The 12,614-nt window shown below is 46.1% G+C and overlaps 1 protein-coding gene across 2 annotated transcripts in view; it reads right to left on the bottom strand.

Moving 5' to 3' along the window:
* The window catches only part of nkain2 (sodium/potassium transporting ATPase interacting 2), a gene marked incomplete at both ends in the record, with an annotated part of 482,660 nt that overhangs the window by 283,194 nt on the left and 186,852 nt on the right, over positions 1–12,614 (bottom strand). For both annotated transcript variants that reach the window (XM_080533246.1, XM_080533247.1), the window contains one exon: positions 9,424–9,504. In XM_080533246.1, coding sequence (XP_080389372.1) covers positions 9,424–9,504 — 81 coding nt within the window. The remainder of the gene's footprint in view (positions 1–9,423; positions 9,505–12,614) is intronic.

Below are 12,614 nucleotides of genomic sequence, written 5' to 3'. Positions count from 1 at the left end.
TAGAACGTTTACATTACACACAGCCAGGAAAGCAGAGTGTAAAGTATGTACTAGTAGGATCTACCAATGCTCACTCAGCTACACAACAGTTTGCCAAACACTACAATAGTGATCATGCATGGTGGTGTAATTATTTTGACCAGTGCAAGTCATGTATGCCTATAGTATCACTCTTTCTGCCCATTGCTTAATTTGTATAAATGTCATTTAGCCCAGCATGGGGGCATGCTGTCTTATGGTGGGGGGAGTATGTAGAGATCTGAAAAATGTAATGTAAACATTATTTTCCACATTTCATTATTTTGTATTTTTGAGAAAATACTTGTTTGTTTGGATGTGCTCCTAAGCCAATCAGATCACTTGAGAAGTCATATGTTGAGAGTTTGAAGAAGTGCACGGGGGTGACAGATGATTGAATGATTGAGAGGACAACACAGACACCTGTGGCAGAGTTGGCTGTGTGTTTGGAGAGTGTGCGACTATTTTGTGATTTAAGTTTGGACTACTGTTTGACATTTAGCAATTTCAGGTTTTTGTTTCAGTTTAAAGGGGTTAGCCGGTTTGTTATTTTTCATTTTATGATAAAGGTGTACCGTGTACAATGACCAAACCGGGGACGTTCTGCCTGCTACCGGAGCAGCAACTTGTACCCTAGACTGAATCAGAGGATTGTTATCAACATTGCCGCCATCAGGACTGAGTCCGTGTGTGCAACGCGTCAACCCAACTCATCTTACAACTCAACCGCATCTGCTTCACCTCTACCATTCTACCGTGAGTAATTGGGAGTTACCGGATCATTGATACCACAGACTTATTTTTCTTTCATATGTGCACCAACAAAACCCAAGCGCTTGGTAATCCTCAAACTGTGAATCTAGAACTCTGGACTTTCTTTATTATTTTTCATTGATTGTAGTAAGGTTTGTGTTTGTTTCAACTTGATTGTTATTTTTGTTTTGCATACACACACACACACACACACACACACACACATACACACACGTACACACACGTACACACCAGCTTACATACCAACACATAGGCCTACACATAGTATAGCACACTGACATACAAACCCTACACATAGTATAGCACACTGACATACAAACCCTAGCACATAGTGTAGCACACAGCATAATATACCTAAAATAAAAGAAACATATTTTGATATTCCTTCTAAATTGCTGTCCTTTGTATTTTGTTTGTATATGGGTTTATATGCTTACTTGGTTCATGGGGACACAACATTACAATTACATACACTTATCTGATTTGTTTGTAAACAAGAAGAGAGTTAGTCAGTTCACCATCAACAGCTAAGACTCAGAATCCTGTTATATCTTAATTTATTGAAATAGTACCTCAGGAGAGGGTTAGACCTATACTGTAGGAATACAGTAATAACCCTAACCCTATACTGTAGGAATAGTTAAGGAGATTCGTCTGTCACCACCCTCACCCAAATAAAAACTCTTTGGATCTCCACGATTCACACAAGTCACCCAAGTTGACGTGAAAAAAGTGAAAAGCTCCGAAAAGGGAGTTGTTTGCATCCCTGGTGTCTGAGTGCTGCTACCCACCCTGTCTCTTCCCCTCTCTCTCTCTCTCTCTCTCTCTCTCTCTCTCTCTCTCTCTCTCTCTCTCTCTCTCTCTCTCTCTCTCTCTCTGTCCCTCTCTCCCTCTGTCCCTCTCTCTCTCTCTCTCTCCCTCTCTCTCCCTCTGTCCCTCTCTCTCTCTCTCTCTCTCTCAGTCTCTCTCTCTCCCTCTGTCCCTCTCTCACCCTGTCTCTCCCTCACTCTCTCTCTGCTAAATGGTAAATGGACTGCAGTTATATAGCGCCTTTATCCAAAGCGGTTTACAATGGCCTCTCATTCACCCATTCACACACACATTCACACATTGGCGGCCAAGCTACCATACAAGGCGCCGGCCCGCTCACTGGGAGACATTAGGGTTCAGGGTTCAGCCGCCCCACTCTCTCCCTCCCTCTCTCTCCCTCTCCCTCTCCCTATCTCTCTCTCACTCTCCCTATCTCTCTCTCTCCCTGTCTCTCTCTCTCCCTGTCTCTCTCTCTCCCTCTCCCTCTCTCTCCCTCTCCCTCTCTCTCCCTGTCTCTCTCTCTCCCTATCTCTCTCTCTCCCTATCTCTCTCTCTCCCTATCTCTCTCTCTCCCTCTCTCTCTCTCTCTCCCTCTCTTCCTCTCTCTCCCTCTCTCCCTCCTTCTCACCATCTCCCTCCCTCTCTCTCCTTCCCTCTCTCTCTCCCTCCCTCTCTCCCTCTCTCTCGCTCCCTCTCTCTCGCTCCCTCTCTCTATCTCCCTCTCTCTCCCTCTCTCTCTCCCTCTCTCACCCTATCCCCCCCCCCACACCAGCCACTCAACTTCTATTTCAGGCCTTGAGAGTCCCCCCCCCTCCCTCCCCCTGACGCCTGCCTTTACCTCCGCTTATCAGCTCATCCAGTTTTCGTTTTCGATCGTTTTCTTTAGATTTTTCAAGTTCTGTCCCTTCTGCTTTCGCCGGCAGCTGATGGCTCATGATGAGCAGCCCTCCTTCTGACACGCCCAGCCAGCCGTCCTCAGTTAAACTCTGTACGCGCCATTTAGCTGAAGGCTTTAATCCAAAGCGACTGACATTTCTACTTACTACAGACCTACAGACGTAGTGATCACCAGTCCTAGTAAGATGGAGCGGAGACGAGGGGAGGGGGGTAGAGAGGAGGTGAGGGGAGGGGAGGGAGGGGAGGGGAGGGGAAGGGAGGGAAGGAAGGGTAGAGAGGAGGTGAGGGGAGGGGAGGGAGGGTAGAGAGGAGGGGAGGGCAGGGTAGAGAGGAGGGGAGGGGAGGGTAGAGAGGAGGTGAGGGTAGAGAGGAGGGGAGGGTAGAGAGGGGGGGAGGTAGAGAGGAGGGGAGGTAGAGGGGAGAGGAGGGAGGGTAGAGAGGAGGGGAGGGGAGAGAGGAGGGGAGGTAGAGGGGAGGGGAGGGAGGGTAGAGGGGAGGGAGGGTAGAGAGGAGGGGAGGGAGGGTAGAGAGGAGGTGAGGGGAGGGGAGGGTAGAGAGGAGGGGAGGGGAGAGGGGAGGGGAGGGTAGAGAGGAGGGGAGGTAGAGAGGAGGGGAGGGGAGGGGGAGGAAGTGTGAAGGAGCTTTTGGTTTGTGAGGAAACCGCAATGATGACAACCTAGTCCCAAGACACAAACACACAAACACACACACACACACACACACACCATTGCATAGGAGAGGAGTTTGTTCATCCGCTTGGCAGCAACATCTGTTCAAGACAAACACAGCAACTAGACAATCTCTCTCTTGATTTCCCAACCAACTATACCCTCTCCTCTCCTCTCCTCTCCTCTCCTCTCCTCTCCTCTCCTCTCCTCTCCTCTCCTCTCCTCTCCTCTCCTCCCCTCTCCTTTCCTCTCCTTTCCTCTCCTCTCCTCTCCTTTCCTCTCCTCCTCTTCTCTCCTCTTGTCTCTTCTCCTCCTCTCCTCTCACCTTCCTCTCCTCTCCTCTCCTCCTCTCCTCTCCTCTCCTCTCCTTTCCTCTCCTCTCCTCTCCTTTCCTCTCCTTTCCTCTCCTCTCCTTTCCTCTCCTCCTCTTCTCTCCTCTCCTCTCTTCTCCTCCTCTCCTCTCACCCTCCTCTCCTTTCCTCTCCTCTCCTCTCCTCCTCTTCTCTCCTCTTCTCTCCTCTCCTCTTCTTTCCTCTCCTCTGCTCTTCCCTCCTCCTTTCCCCTCCTCTCCTCTTTCCCCCCCCACTTCCCACACTCCCCCCTCCCAATAACAGGATTAGTCTGTTCATTTCCATGTTCCAGATGAAAGGCTAGCAGATAAAGTTCCTGATGGATTGGATAATCAAGTCCCAGGCTCTGGCTGGTTGGACTTTTAATGGGGAACACGGTTTGACATTTTGACATTTTAATGATATCTTCATCATCCATAACATGAGCAGATGACAGAAGATGGAATACATTAGCAGACGAGATAAAAAAAACTGTGATTATGAGGGAGGGAGAGAGGGAGGAAGAGAGGGAGGAGGAGGAGAGATAGGAATGGGAGATTTGAGTCACTATTGAAGGTTTTATGTTATCTCTCTCTCTCTATACCCTCCCACCACCTCGTTGTCTTGTCTTGTCTGCTTTCTGCTTCGGAGTTTTGCAAAAAACGTTTTTTTCGAAAACTACAAACTACAAACATGGAATTGATAAGCTGGTTTCTCAACACAATTGGCAAAAATAAATAAATATATTCTACAAGAAACTCAGGACAAGGCGAGCCTGCTGCCCGGGTGGCATTTTTGCGGCGGGATACGTGATGGACTGGTGGGAGAAGTGGAGGGTTGTGTGCAGAGGCGGATTTAGGATTGTAGGAGATCCGGGGCTTAGCCCAGAGGGAGAATATAATGTGCGCGCCGGAAAAATGTGCCTTCAACCTTCAACTTACCACCACCTTAAAGCGGACAAAAGGCTGTATTACAAAATAGACAGTAAACACACACACACACACACACACACACGTCAGTCACCATCATTTATATTTGTATAGAATTACAGAATTGATGGGCTGAGGCTAGTTATGTTACAGTATGTATATCAGGGCAGACTCTGGGCTCACCACTTATATTGTATTGATTGTCTTGTCCTGTGTTATATGACGATATATTACATGTATTGTTGGCCTGTGTATAGTACTGTGAAATCAAATCCCCCCTGGGACATTAAACAAACTTAGTTAGTTAGCGTTACATCTTAGGATAGATTTGAGTCATGTTCTGTATACATACATACTACCATAAGGGCATACTTAATGTGGTTACTTCATGTTTACTAGCTGTAACATTAACGTTACATCATTCTTTTTCACTTGTTACTCAGTCAACCAGAGTGCAGATATCAAAGACTATCAGCCTGTTATTCACTTTATTTGTATAAGTATTATCCTTTGTTTGATTTCTTACCATGTACCGTACAGTACCTTGCTATGTTTCATTTTCATTATAAACATAACGTTATGTTATGATAGCCAGCTAGCATTAGCAAACCGGAAAAGTAGTGTCAGTGAGTCAGTCACCTTTCTAATAAGATTCACAAACCTGAAACATCATCTATGTCATCACTGCTGGTGATGTCATTGTTGTCAGCTGCTGATACTGCTGCTGCAACAGTTCTTGGCGCTTGTTTTGTTGAAAAAAACTTTGGGATATCCATGCTTACAAAGTCAGGCACTGATTGAGATCACGTCTTCTTCAGGGCAGGGCAGGCTACGCAGTACGCAGGCTAATGTCGCGCAGCTGCTGCCTCTCTGTTGGCCTCCGGTACTGCACGTTACTCACGAGAGTTTTTTTTATTTTATTTTTTAAGTAAAACATTCGGGGCTTTTCAGAAAACATCCGGGGCTTGAGCCCAAGTAGCCACCCCCTAGCGCCGCCCCTGGTTGTGTGCCTGTCTGTCTCTCTACCTGTCTCTCTACCTGTCTCTCTACCTGTGTGCCTGGCGATTCTCTCACTAGAGGACGTGGAAGACGTGTACCTATTTGGATTAATGATAGCAGGACATCTGCTATTTGGAATTGTCCTGGTCTATCGGAACATTGGAGAGACGGCAGCTGCTTCACTTAAGCTGGCCGGCATGTTAAATGTAGGGCTGGGACGACGCGTCGACGTAATCGACTACGTCAATACGTCGACTTGCGTAATGTGCGTCGGTGCGTCGCATTTTAAAAAAATCTGGCTGCAATTGCGGCACTGCGCCGACGTGGTGGCGGGGGCGCTGTTTCGCAAATAAGTTAGCTTTCGTTTTTGCTAGCGAAATAGCTGATAGTATGTTGACTGCTCAAGGAGAATACATATTTGAAAGTACAGAATGCCTGAGAGCCTTATATTGCATTATATTACATTATATTTGGAATGGTCATCTGGTTCCTGAATATTGTGTTTTCCTTTACATAAATAATGACATTTCCACCATAAATTGATGCAGAAAGGGCACAAATTGGTGCATATCAATTCACCAGAATGCAAGAAAATAAGTGTTTGATGTTTAAGGACCCCCAGACAGCCCTGCTTCATGGGTCCCCCCCCGATGTCAAACACCACTGGTACCACCTCCGCCTCATTTTGAGCCAGGAAAAACCCTGATGGCCATGTTGGCATTCAAGTTAGCTAAACATAGCAGTGAGTCTGCCCTGTGTCTGGGGCTGTTTGACAGAGGCAGTTACAGTAGTAGTAGTAGTAGTAGTAGTAGTAGTAGTAGTAGTAGTAGTAGTAGTAGTAGTAGTAGTAGTAGTAGTAGTAGTAGTAGTAGTAATTAAAAAACAATGCAACAAACTATGCAATCAGGTAATTACCATGACCAAATCTGCTAAGAAAGAATACCTCGATAACAAAATCGAAGAAAACTTAAACAAACCACGTGACCTTTGGAAGCTACTTAATAGCCAACTAGGTTGCAGTCAAAAACTCAAAACCAGGTCTACAAACATCAGCATAAAATCTGGTGATTCTCTCCTTACAGACAAGCTGGATGTGGCTAAGTGCTTAAACACTTTCTTTACAACCATAGCCACTAAATTAGTTAACAATCTACCACCCCACTCAGGGCGTTATGGTGTAGAGCACATCCGTGCGTTCTACAATAAACTGGGTGTACGCAATGATGATTTTAAACTCTCCATGGTGTCAAACGATGAGGTGTTTAAAAAGCTAGGCGCTCTACACTCAGAAAAGGCCACGGGCCATGACAATATTCCAGCCAGATTTCTAAAAGACTCAGCTGCCTCCATTACCCCAATCATCACCCACATAATAAACCTCTCCATCAAACAGGGACACGTCCCCCTTGACTTTAAAATAGCAAGGGTAACCCCACTGTATAAAAAAGGAAGCAAATTAGACCCAGGCAACTACCGACCTGTTTCTATTCTTAATTCCATCTCGAAACTTATGGAAAAAATAGTTTATGAACAGGTCGATAGGTACCTTACCGAAAAAAAGCTGATGTATGAATTTCAATCAGGATTCAGAACATCCCATTCCACTGACACATGCCTCCTCTATTTGAACGACCACATCAACCATGAGGTGGACTCTGAGGTCGACTTTCCGGAGATAAAATGGCAGCAAAAGTAATCAAAAAAGTGAACCATAAAACGAGATTCTTGTACAGGATATCCTCACTTGTCAGTAAAAACACACTGAGGACCCTATCAGGAGCTCTCATTCAATGTCACTTCGACTATGCCGTAACATCATGGTACTATAGAACCACAAAGGCCCATAAAACAAGACTCCAGACAGCCCAAAATAAACTGGTTAGGCTTCTGCTAGGCCTCAACCCTAGGACACATCTAACCGCTGCTCATTTTTTGAGCCTTGATTGGCTACGAGTAGTTGACAGAGTGCAGCAGCTTGCACTGGGCCTAGTCTTCAAGATACGCTACACCACAAAGACACCCAAGTACCTGTCAACATACTTCCAAAAAGTGAACAACGTCCACACTTACAACACCAGAGGAAGCTCCACGAACCACGTTCAACCGCGTTGCACCACAAACAAGGGTTTAAACTCGTTTACAAACTATGCAGTAAAGATGTGGAACGCCCTTCATATAATCTTAAAGGAGTGTAAAACACTGCCCACCTTCAAAACCACTCTCAAAAAACATTTACAGGAGGCTGCAATCCGTAACTGGACCCTCTAAAACAAAAATCAGATTAAAAGACCTGAACTACCCACTGTACATACTTTGTGTTTTGTCCCCCGCCCCCACCTGTGGTGTATGTCCCCACCTGTCCTACCCGCTGTACATACCTTATGTTTTGTTGTATTGTTCTTCCCATGATGGATGTATGTTTATCTTGTAGATAGTAATAGTTATTTGTCTGTATTATCTTGTAGATAGTACTAGTTTTTCTGTCTGTCTTACATGTAACGATGAATTGAGAATCAAGGACCCCAATTGAAATAAGCCAGTGGCTTTCTTGGGTTTTTATCCTGTTAGTTGACCTTGTATGTAATATGTACATTCATGTACCTACTTCTGCAAATCTTCTAATAAAGTTTTCAATCAAAAAAAAAAGTAGTAGTAGTAGTAGTAGTAGTAGTAGTAGTAGTAGTAGTAGTAGTAGTAGTAGTAGTAGTAGTAGTAGCAGGTCGCCGAATTAAAGGTGTCTGTGTTTAATTGTGGGCCCACAGACAGCCCCCATACATCAGCTGATCATTTAAAGGGGCAGCCGTCTGAGTAATGTGCATGTCACACGCTGCTTTGTTTTATAAGAGCAGCAGCTATTACCCAGAGTGCTTTATAAAGACACTGTTAAACAGAGAGAGACAATACAGCCATTATTTTGGGGGAAATTAAGTGATACATTAATCGAACAGTAAAAATAATAATTGTTAGACTAATCGTTAAATTAGTCGTTAGACTAATAGAAAAAATAATCGCTAGATTAATCGTTAGAAAAATAGTCGTTTGGGACAGCCCTAGTTAAATGACATGGGCAGAGTGGTGAGTAATCAAACTGTCTTGACATATGAACTAAATCACAAGATGGAAGGCTTGAAAAGCTCACTACTTTGCAGGAAGAAGTTAGAAGATCTAGCGACTTTAGACAACAATGATGTCTACTATTTGGATTTGTGATAGCAGGTCATCTCAACCTGCTGTGCTATCGAAAAATTCCTAAGAACCAACTAATCGCCATTCCGGCCCCCCCCCTTGCTCGGCCCACAAGATTCACATGCAAAACCCCAATCCTACACTCCCCCATCCCTCTTGGACACCTGTTTATGACTTTTGACTGGCCCGATCGAGGTGTTATCATGATGACACTCTGCGGTCGCCGAGATTGGACTTCCATCAAGGACTATACATACATGGACATGCACCCCCCCCCATCCCCACCCCCCCGCCTTCGCCCGCCCCCCCCCCCCCCTCCCCACAGTGGCAGCACAGTGCGCCGATTAGATAGCAGATGTCGACAGAGGGTGATGTAACCCCTCCCTCCCCTCCCTTTCCCCACCCCTCCCCTACTGTTGTCTCGTGTCCCCTCCCCCCCATCACCCCCTCTTTTGTAATCATTGTTTTCTATTGTAAAGTGCTTTGAGTTGCATTTCATGTACGAAAGGCGCTATATAAATAACTTTTTACTTACTTACTTGAACCAATAGGATGCCTTTACACACAGTCATCGAGTGCAAATGTATGTCTGTGTGTGTGTGTGTGTGTGTGTGTGTGTGTGTGTAACCCATGATTAAACGTCGTGACTTGAAACCTTGAAAGCCATTAGAGACACATCACCCCTGTCCTCTATATCACCGCGGTAACTCTGTATCACCACGGTAACAACGCAGCGATAACCACAGCACTCTGCAGGGCCCATTACCTGGGAGGTGTGTGTGTGTGTGTGTGTGTGTGTGTTTGTGTACGTACCTTAGAGAGGTCACCCACTTCAAGGTAAAAACAGATAATGAAGATGTTCCACGTCATCCACAGAACCAGCCACACAGCATACTGCAGGAGTGAGGGAGGGGGAGGGAGGGAGAGAGGGGGAGAAAGCAAGAGATGGGGTGAGAGAGGGAGAGGGAGAGAGAAAGAGAGAGAGGGGGAGAGTGTGGGAGAGAGAGAGAGGGAGAGAGAGGGGGGAGAGAGGAGAGAGACAGAGGGTGAGAGGGTGTGAGAGGGGGGGGGGGGAGAGAGATTTAGGAAGAGAGATAGATAGATGGAGGGAGAGAGAGGGAGGGAGGGAGAGAGAGGAGGAGTAGGAGGTGAAGAATAACAGACACAGTTAATACATTGAGACAACATTTTAATCTCAAGATCAAAAAAAGTAAAAACAACAACATGAATATCTGCATCCTCATTAGTGTCTGGGCTGCAGGCATTCTGGGTAATTTATTATCTGGTTTGTGACTCCACAAGATCTGAGATACGCCAGAGCCCAACATCTGAAGAATGTGTGTGTGTGTGTGTGTGTGTGTGTGTGTCACATGGAACGTTATCAAAGCATTCTGATCTGATACGTGTCCAAACGATTCAGGCTCCCATGACAGAGACACACATTCACACACACACACACACACACACGCATACATACACACACACACTCACACACACACATACATACAGTGTAGATAGAGAGTGAGAGAGAGGGAACGAGGGGAGGGAGAGAGAGAGACAGAGACAAAGAGAGAGAGAGAGACAGAGAGAGAGACACATAGAGAGAGAGACAGGGACAGAGGGAGAGAGATTGAGTGAGTGTGTGTGTGTGTTTGAGAGAGAGAGAGAGAGAGAGAGAGAGAGAGAGTGTGTGTGTGTGTGTGTGTGTGTGTGTGTGTGTGTTCATCGTCAGCTTGCACAGTCCTTATCAGGTGTTATATCCAGGGGTTAAGGTTAAGGACATGCAGGTCAACATAACCCTAACCCTGGTCAACATAACAGATGCGCACCAGAAAAGACCAAAAGAGGCGCTTTTGCGTACCAACATGTTTGGGACACAGTTACTGACACATTCAAATGTTCTTCATATAGAACATCACTGGTAGGATGACACATGTGTTAATGTTAATAATTAGTTGTTAATCGTTAGTCATCGTTCTTGATTAAGTAGATGTTTTTATTCCAGTTAGCAAGGTGTAGCGCTCTCTGTCTCCCTCTCAACCCAACAATCCAAATAGTCTCTACATGGGGGAGTCTCTACATGAGTCTCTACATGGGGGAGTCTCTACAGGGGGATTCTACATGGGAAAGTCTCTACATGGGGGAGTCTCTACAGGGCTGAGTCTCTACAGGGCTGAGTCTCTACATGGGGGAGTCTCTACATGGGGGAGTCTCTACATTGGGAAGTCTACATGGGGGAGTCTACATGGGGGAGTCTACATGGGGGAGTCTACATGGGGGAGTCTACATGGGGGAGTCTACATGGGGGAGTCTACATGGGGGAGTCTGCATGGGAGAGTCTCTACATGGGTGAGTCTCTACAGGGGTGAGTCTCTACAGGGGTGAGTCTCTACATGGTGGAGTCTCTACATGGGGGAGTCTACATGGGGGAGTCTCTACATGGGGGAGTCTCTACATGGGGGAGTCTCTACATGGGAGAGTCTACATGGGGGAGTCTCTACATGGGGGAGTCTCTACATGGGGGAGTCACTACAGGGGTGAGTCTCTACATGGGTGAGTCTCTACATGGGGGAGTCTCTACATGGGCTAGTCTCTACATGTATGAGTCTCTACAGGGGTGAGTCTTTACATGGGGGAGTCTCTACATGTATGAGTCTCTACAGGGGTGAGTCTTTACATGGGGGAGTCTCTACATGTATGAGTCTCTACAGGGGTGAGTCTCTACATGGGGGAGTATCTACATGCATGAGTCTCTACAGGGGTGAGTCTCTACATGGGGGAGTCTCTACATGGGGGAGTCTCTACCTGGGGGAGTCTCTACATGGGGGAGTCTCTATCTGGGGGAGTCTCTACATGGGGGAGTCTCTACATGGGGGAGTCTCTACCTGGGGGAGTCTTTACCTGGGGGAGTCTCTATCTGGGGGAGTCTCCACATGGGGGAGTCTCTACAGGGGTGAGTCTCTACATGGGGGAGTCAAGGGGGAGTCTCTACATGGGGGAGTCTACATGGGGGACTCTCTACATGGGGGAGTCTCTACAGGGGGGAGTCTCTACAGGGGGGAGTCTCTACAGGGGTGAGTATCTACATGAATGAGTCTCTACATGGGGGAGTCTCTACAGGGGTGAGTATCTACATGAATGAGTCTACATGGGGGAGTCGTACCAACAAACAGTTCCCAAAACAGGCAGAGTGACGCGTGTATAAAATGAATACGTTCTTCTATTTTCTCAAAATAAATATCTGAATATATCCATCAGCATAATTCTTTACTAACGATCCTGTCAGCAAAGTCTGTCTCTGTCTGTCGTTCACTGTTGACCTGTTCTGACCTGTCCATTACTGTTCTGACCTGTCCATTACTGTTCTGACTGTGCATTACTGTTCTGACTGTCCATTACTGTTCGGACTGTCCATTATTGTTCTGACTGTCCATTATTGTTCTGACCTGTCCATTACTGTTCTGACCTGTCCATTACTGTTCTGACTGTCCATTACTGTTCTGACTGTCCATTACTGTTCAGACCAGTCCATTACTGTTCTGACCTGTCCATTACTGTTCTGACTGTCCATTATTGTTCTGACTGTCCATTACTGTTCTGACCTGTCCATTACTGTTCTGACCTGTCCATTACTGTTCTGACCTCTCCATTACTGTTCTGACTGTCCATTACTGTTCTGACCTGTCCATTACTGTTCCGACCTGTCCATTACTGTTCTGACTGTCCAATACTGGTCTGACCTGTCCATTACTGTTCTGATATGTCCATTACTGTTCTGACCTGTCCATTACTGTTCTGACTGTCCATTACTGTTCTGACCTGTCCATTACTGTTCTGACTGTCCATTACTGTTCTGACCTGTCCATTACTGTTCTGACTGTCCATTACTGTTCTGATATGTCCATTACTGTTCTGACCTGTCTATTACTGTTCTGACCTGTCCATTACTTTTCTGACCTGTCCATTACTGTTCTGATATGTCCATTACTGTTCTGACCTGTCTA

This window comes from Nansenia antarctica (assembly GCF_963989245.1).
Source record: "Nansenia antarctica genome assembly, chromosome: 6".
NCBI classification, from domain to species: Eukaryota; Metazoa; Chordata; class Actinopteri; order Argentiniformes; family Microstomatidae; genus Nansenia; species Nansenia antarctica.
This window is presented reverse-complemented; position numbering and strand designations above follow the sequence as displayed.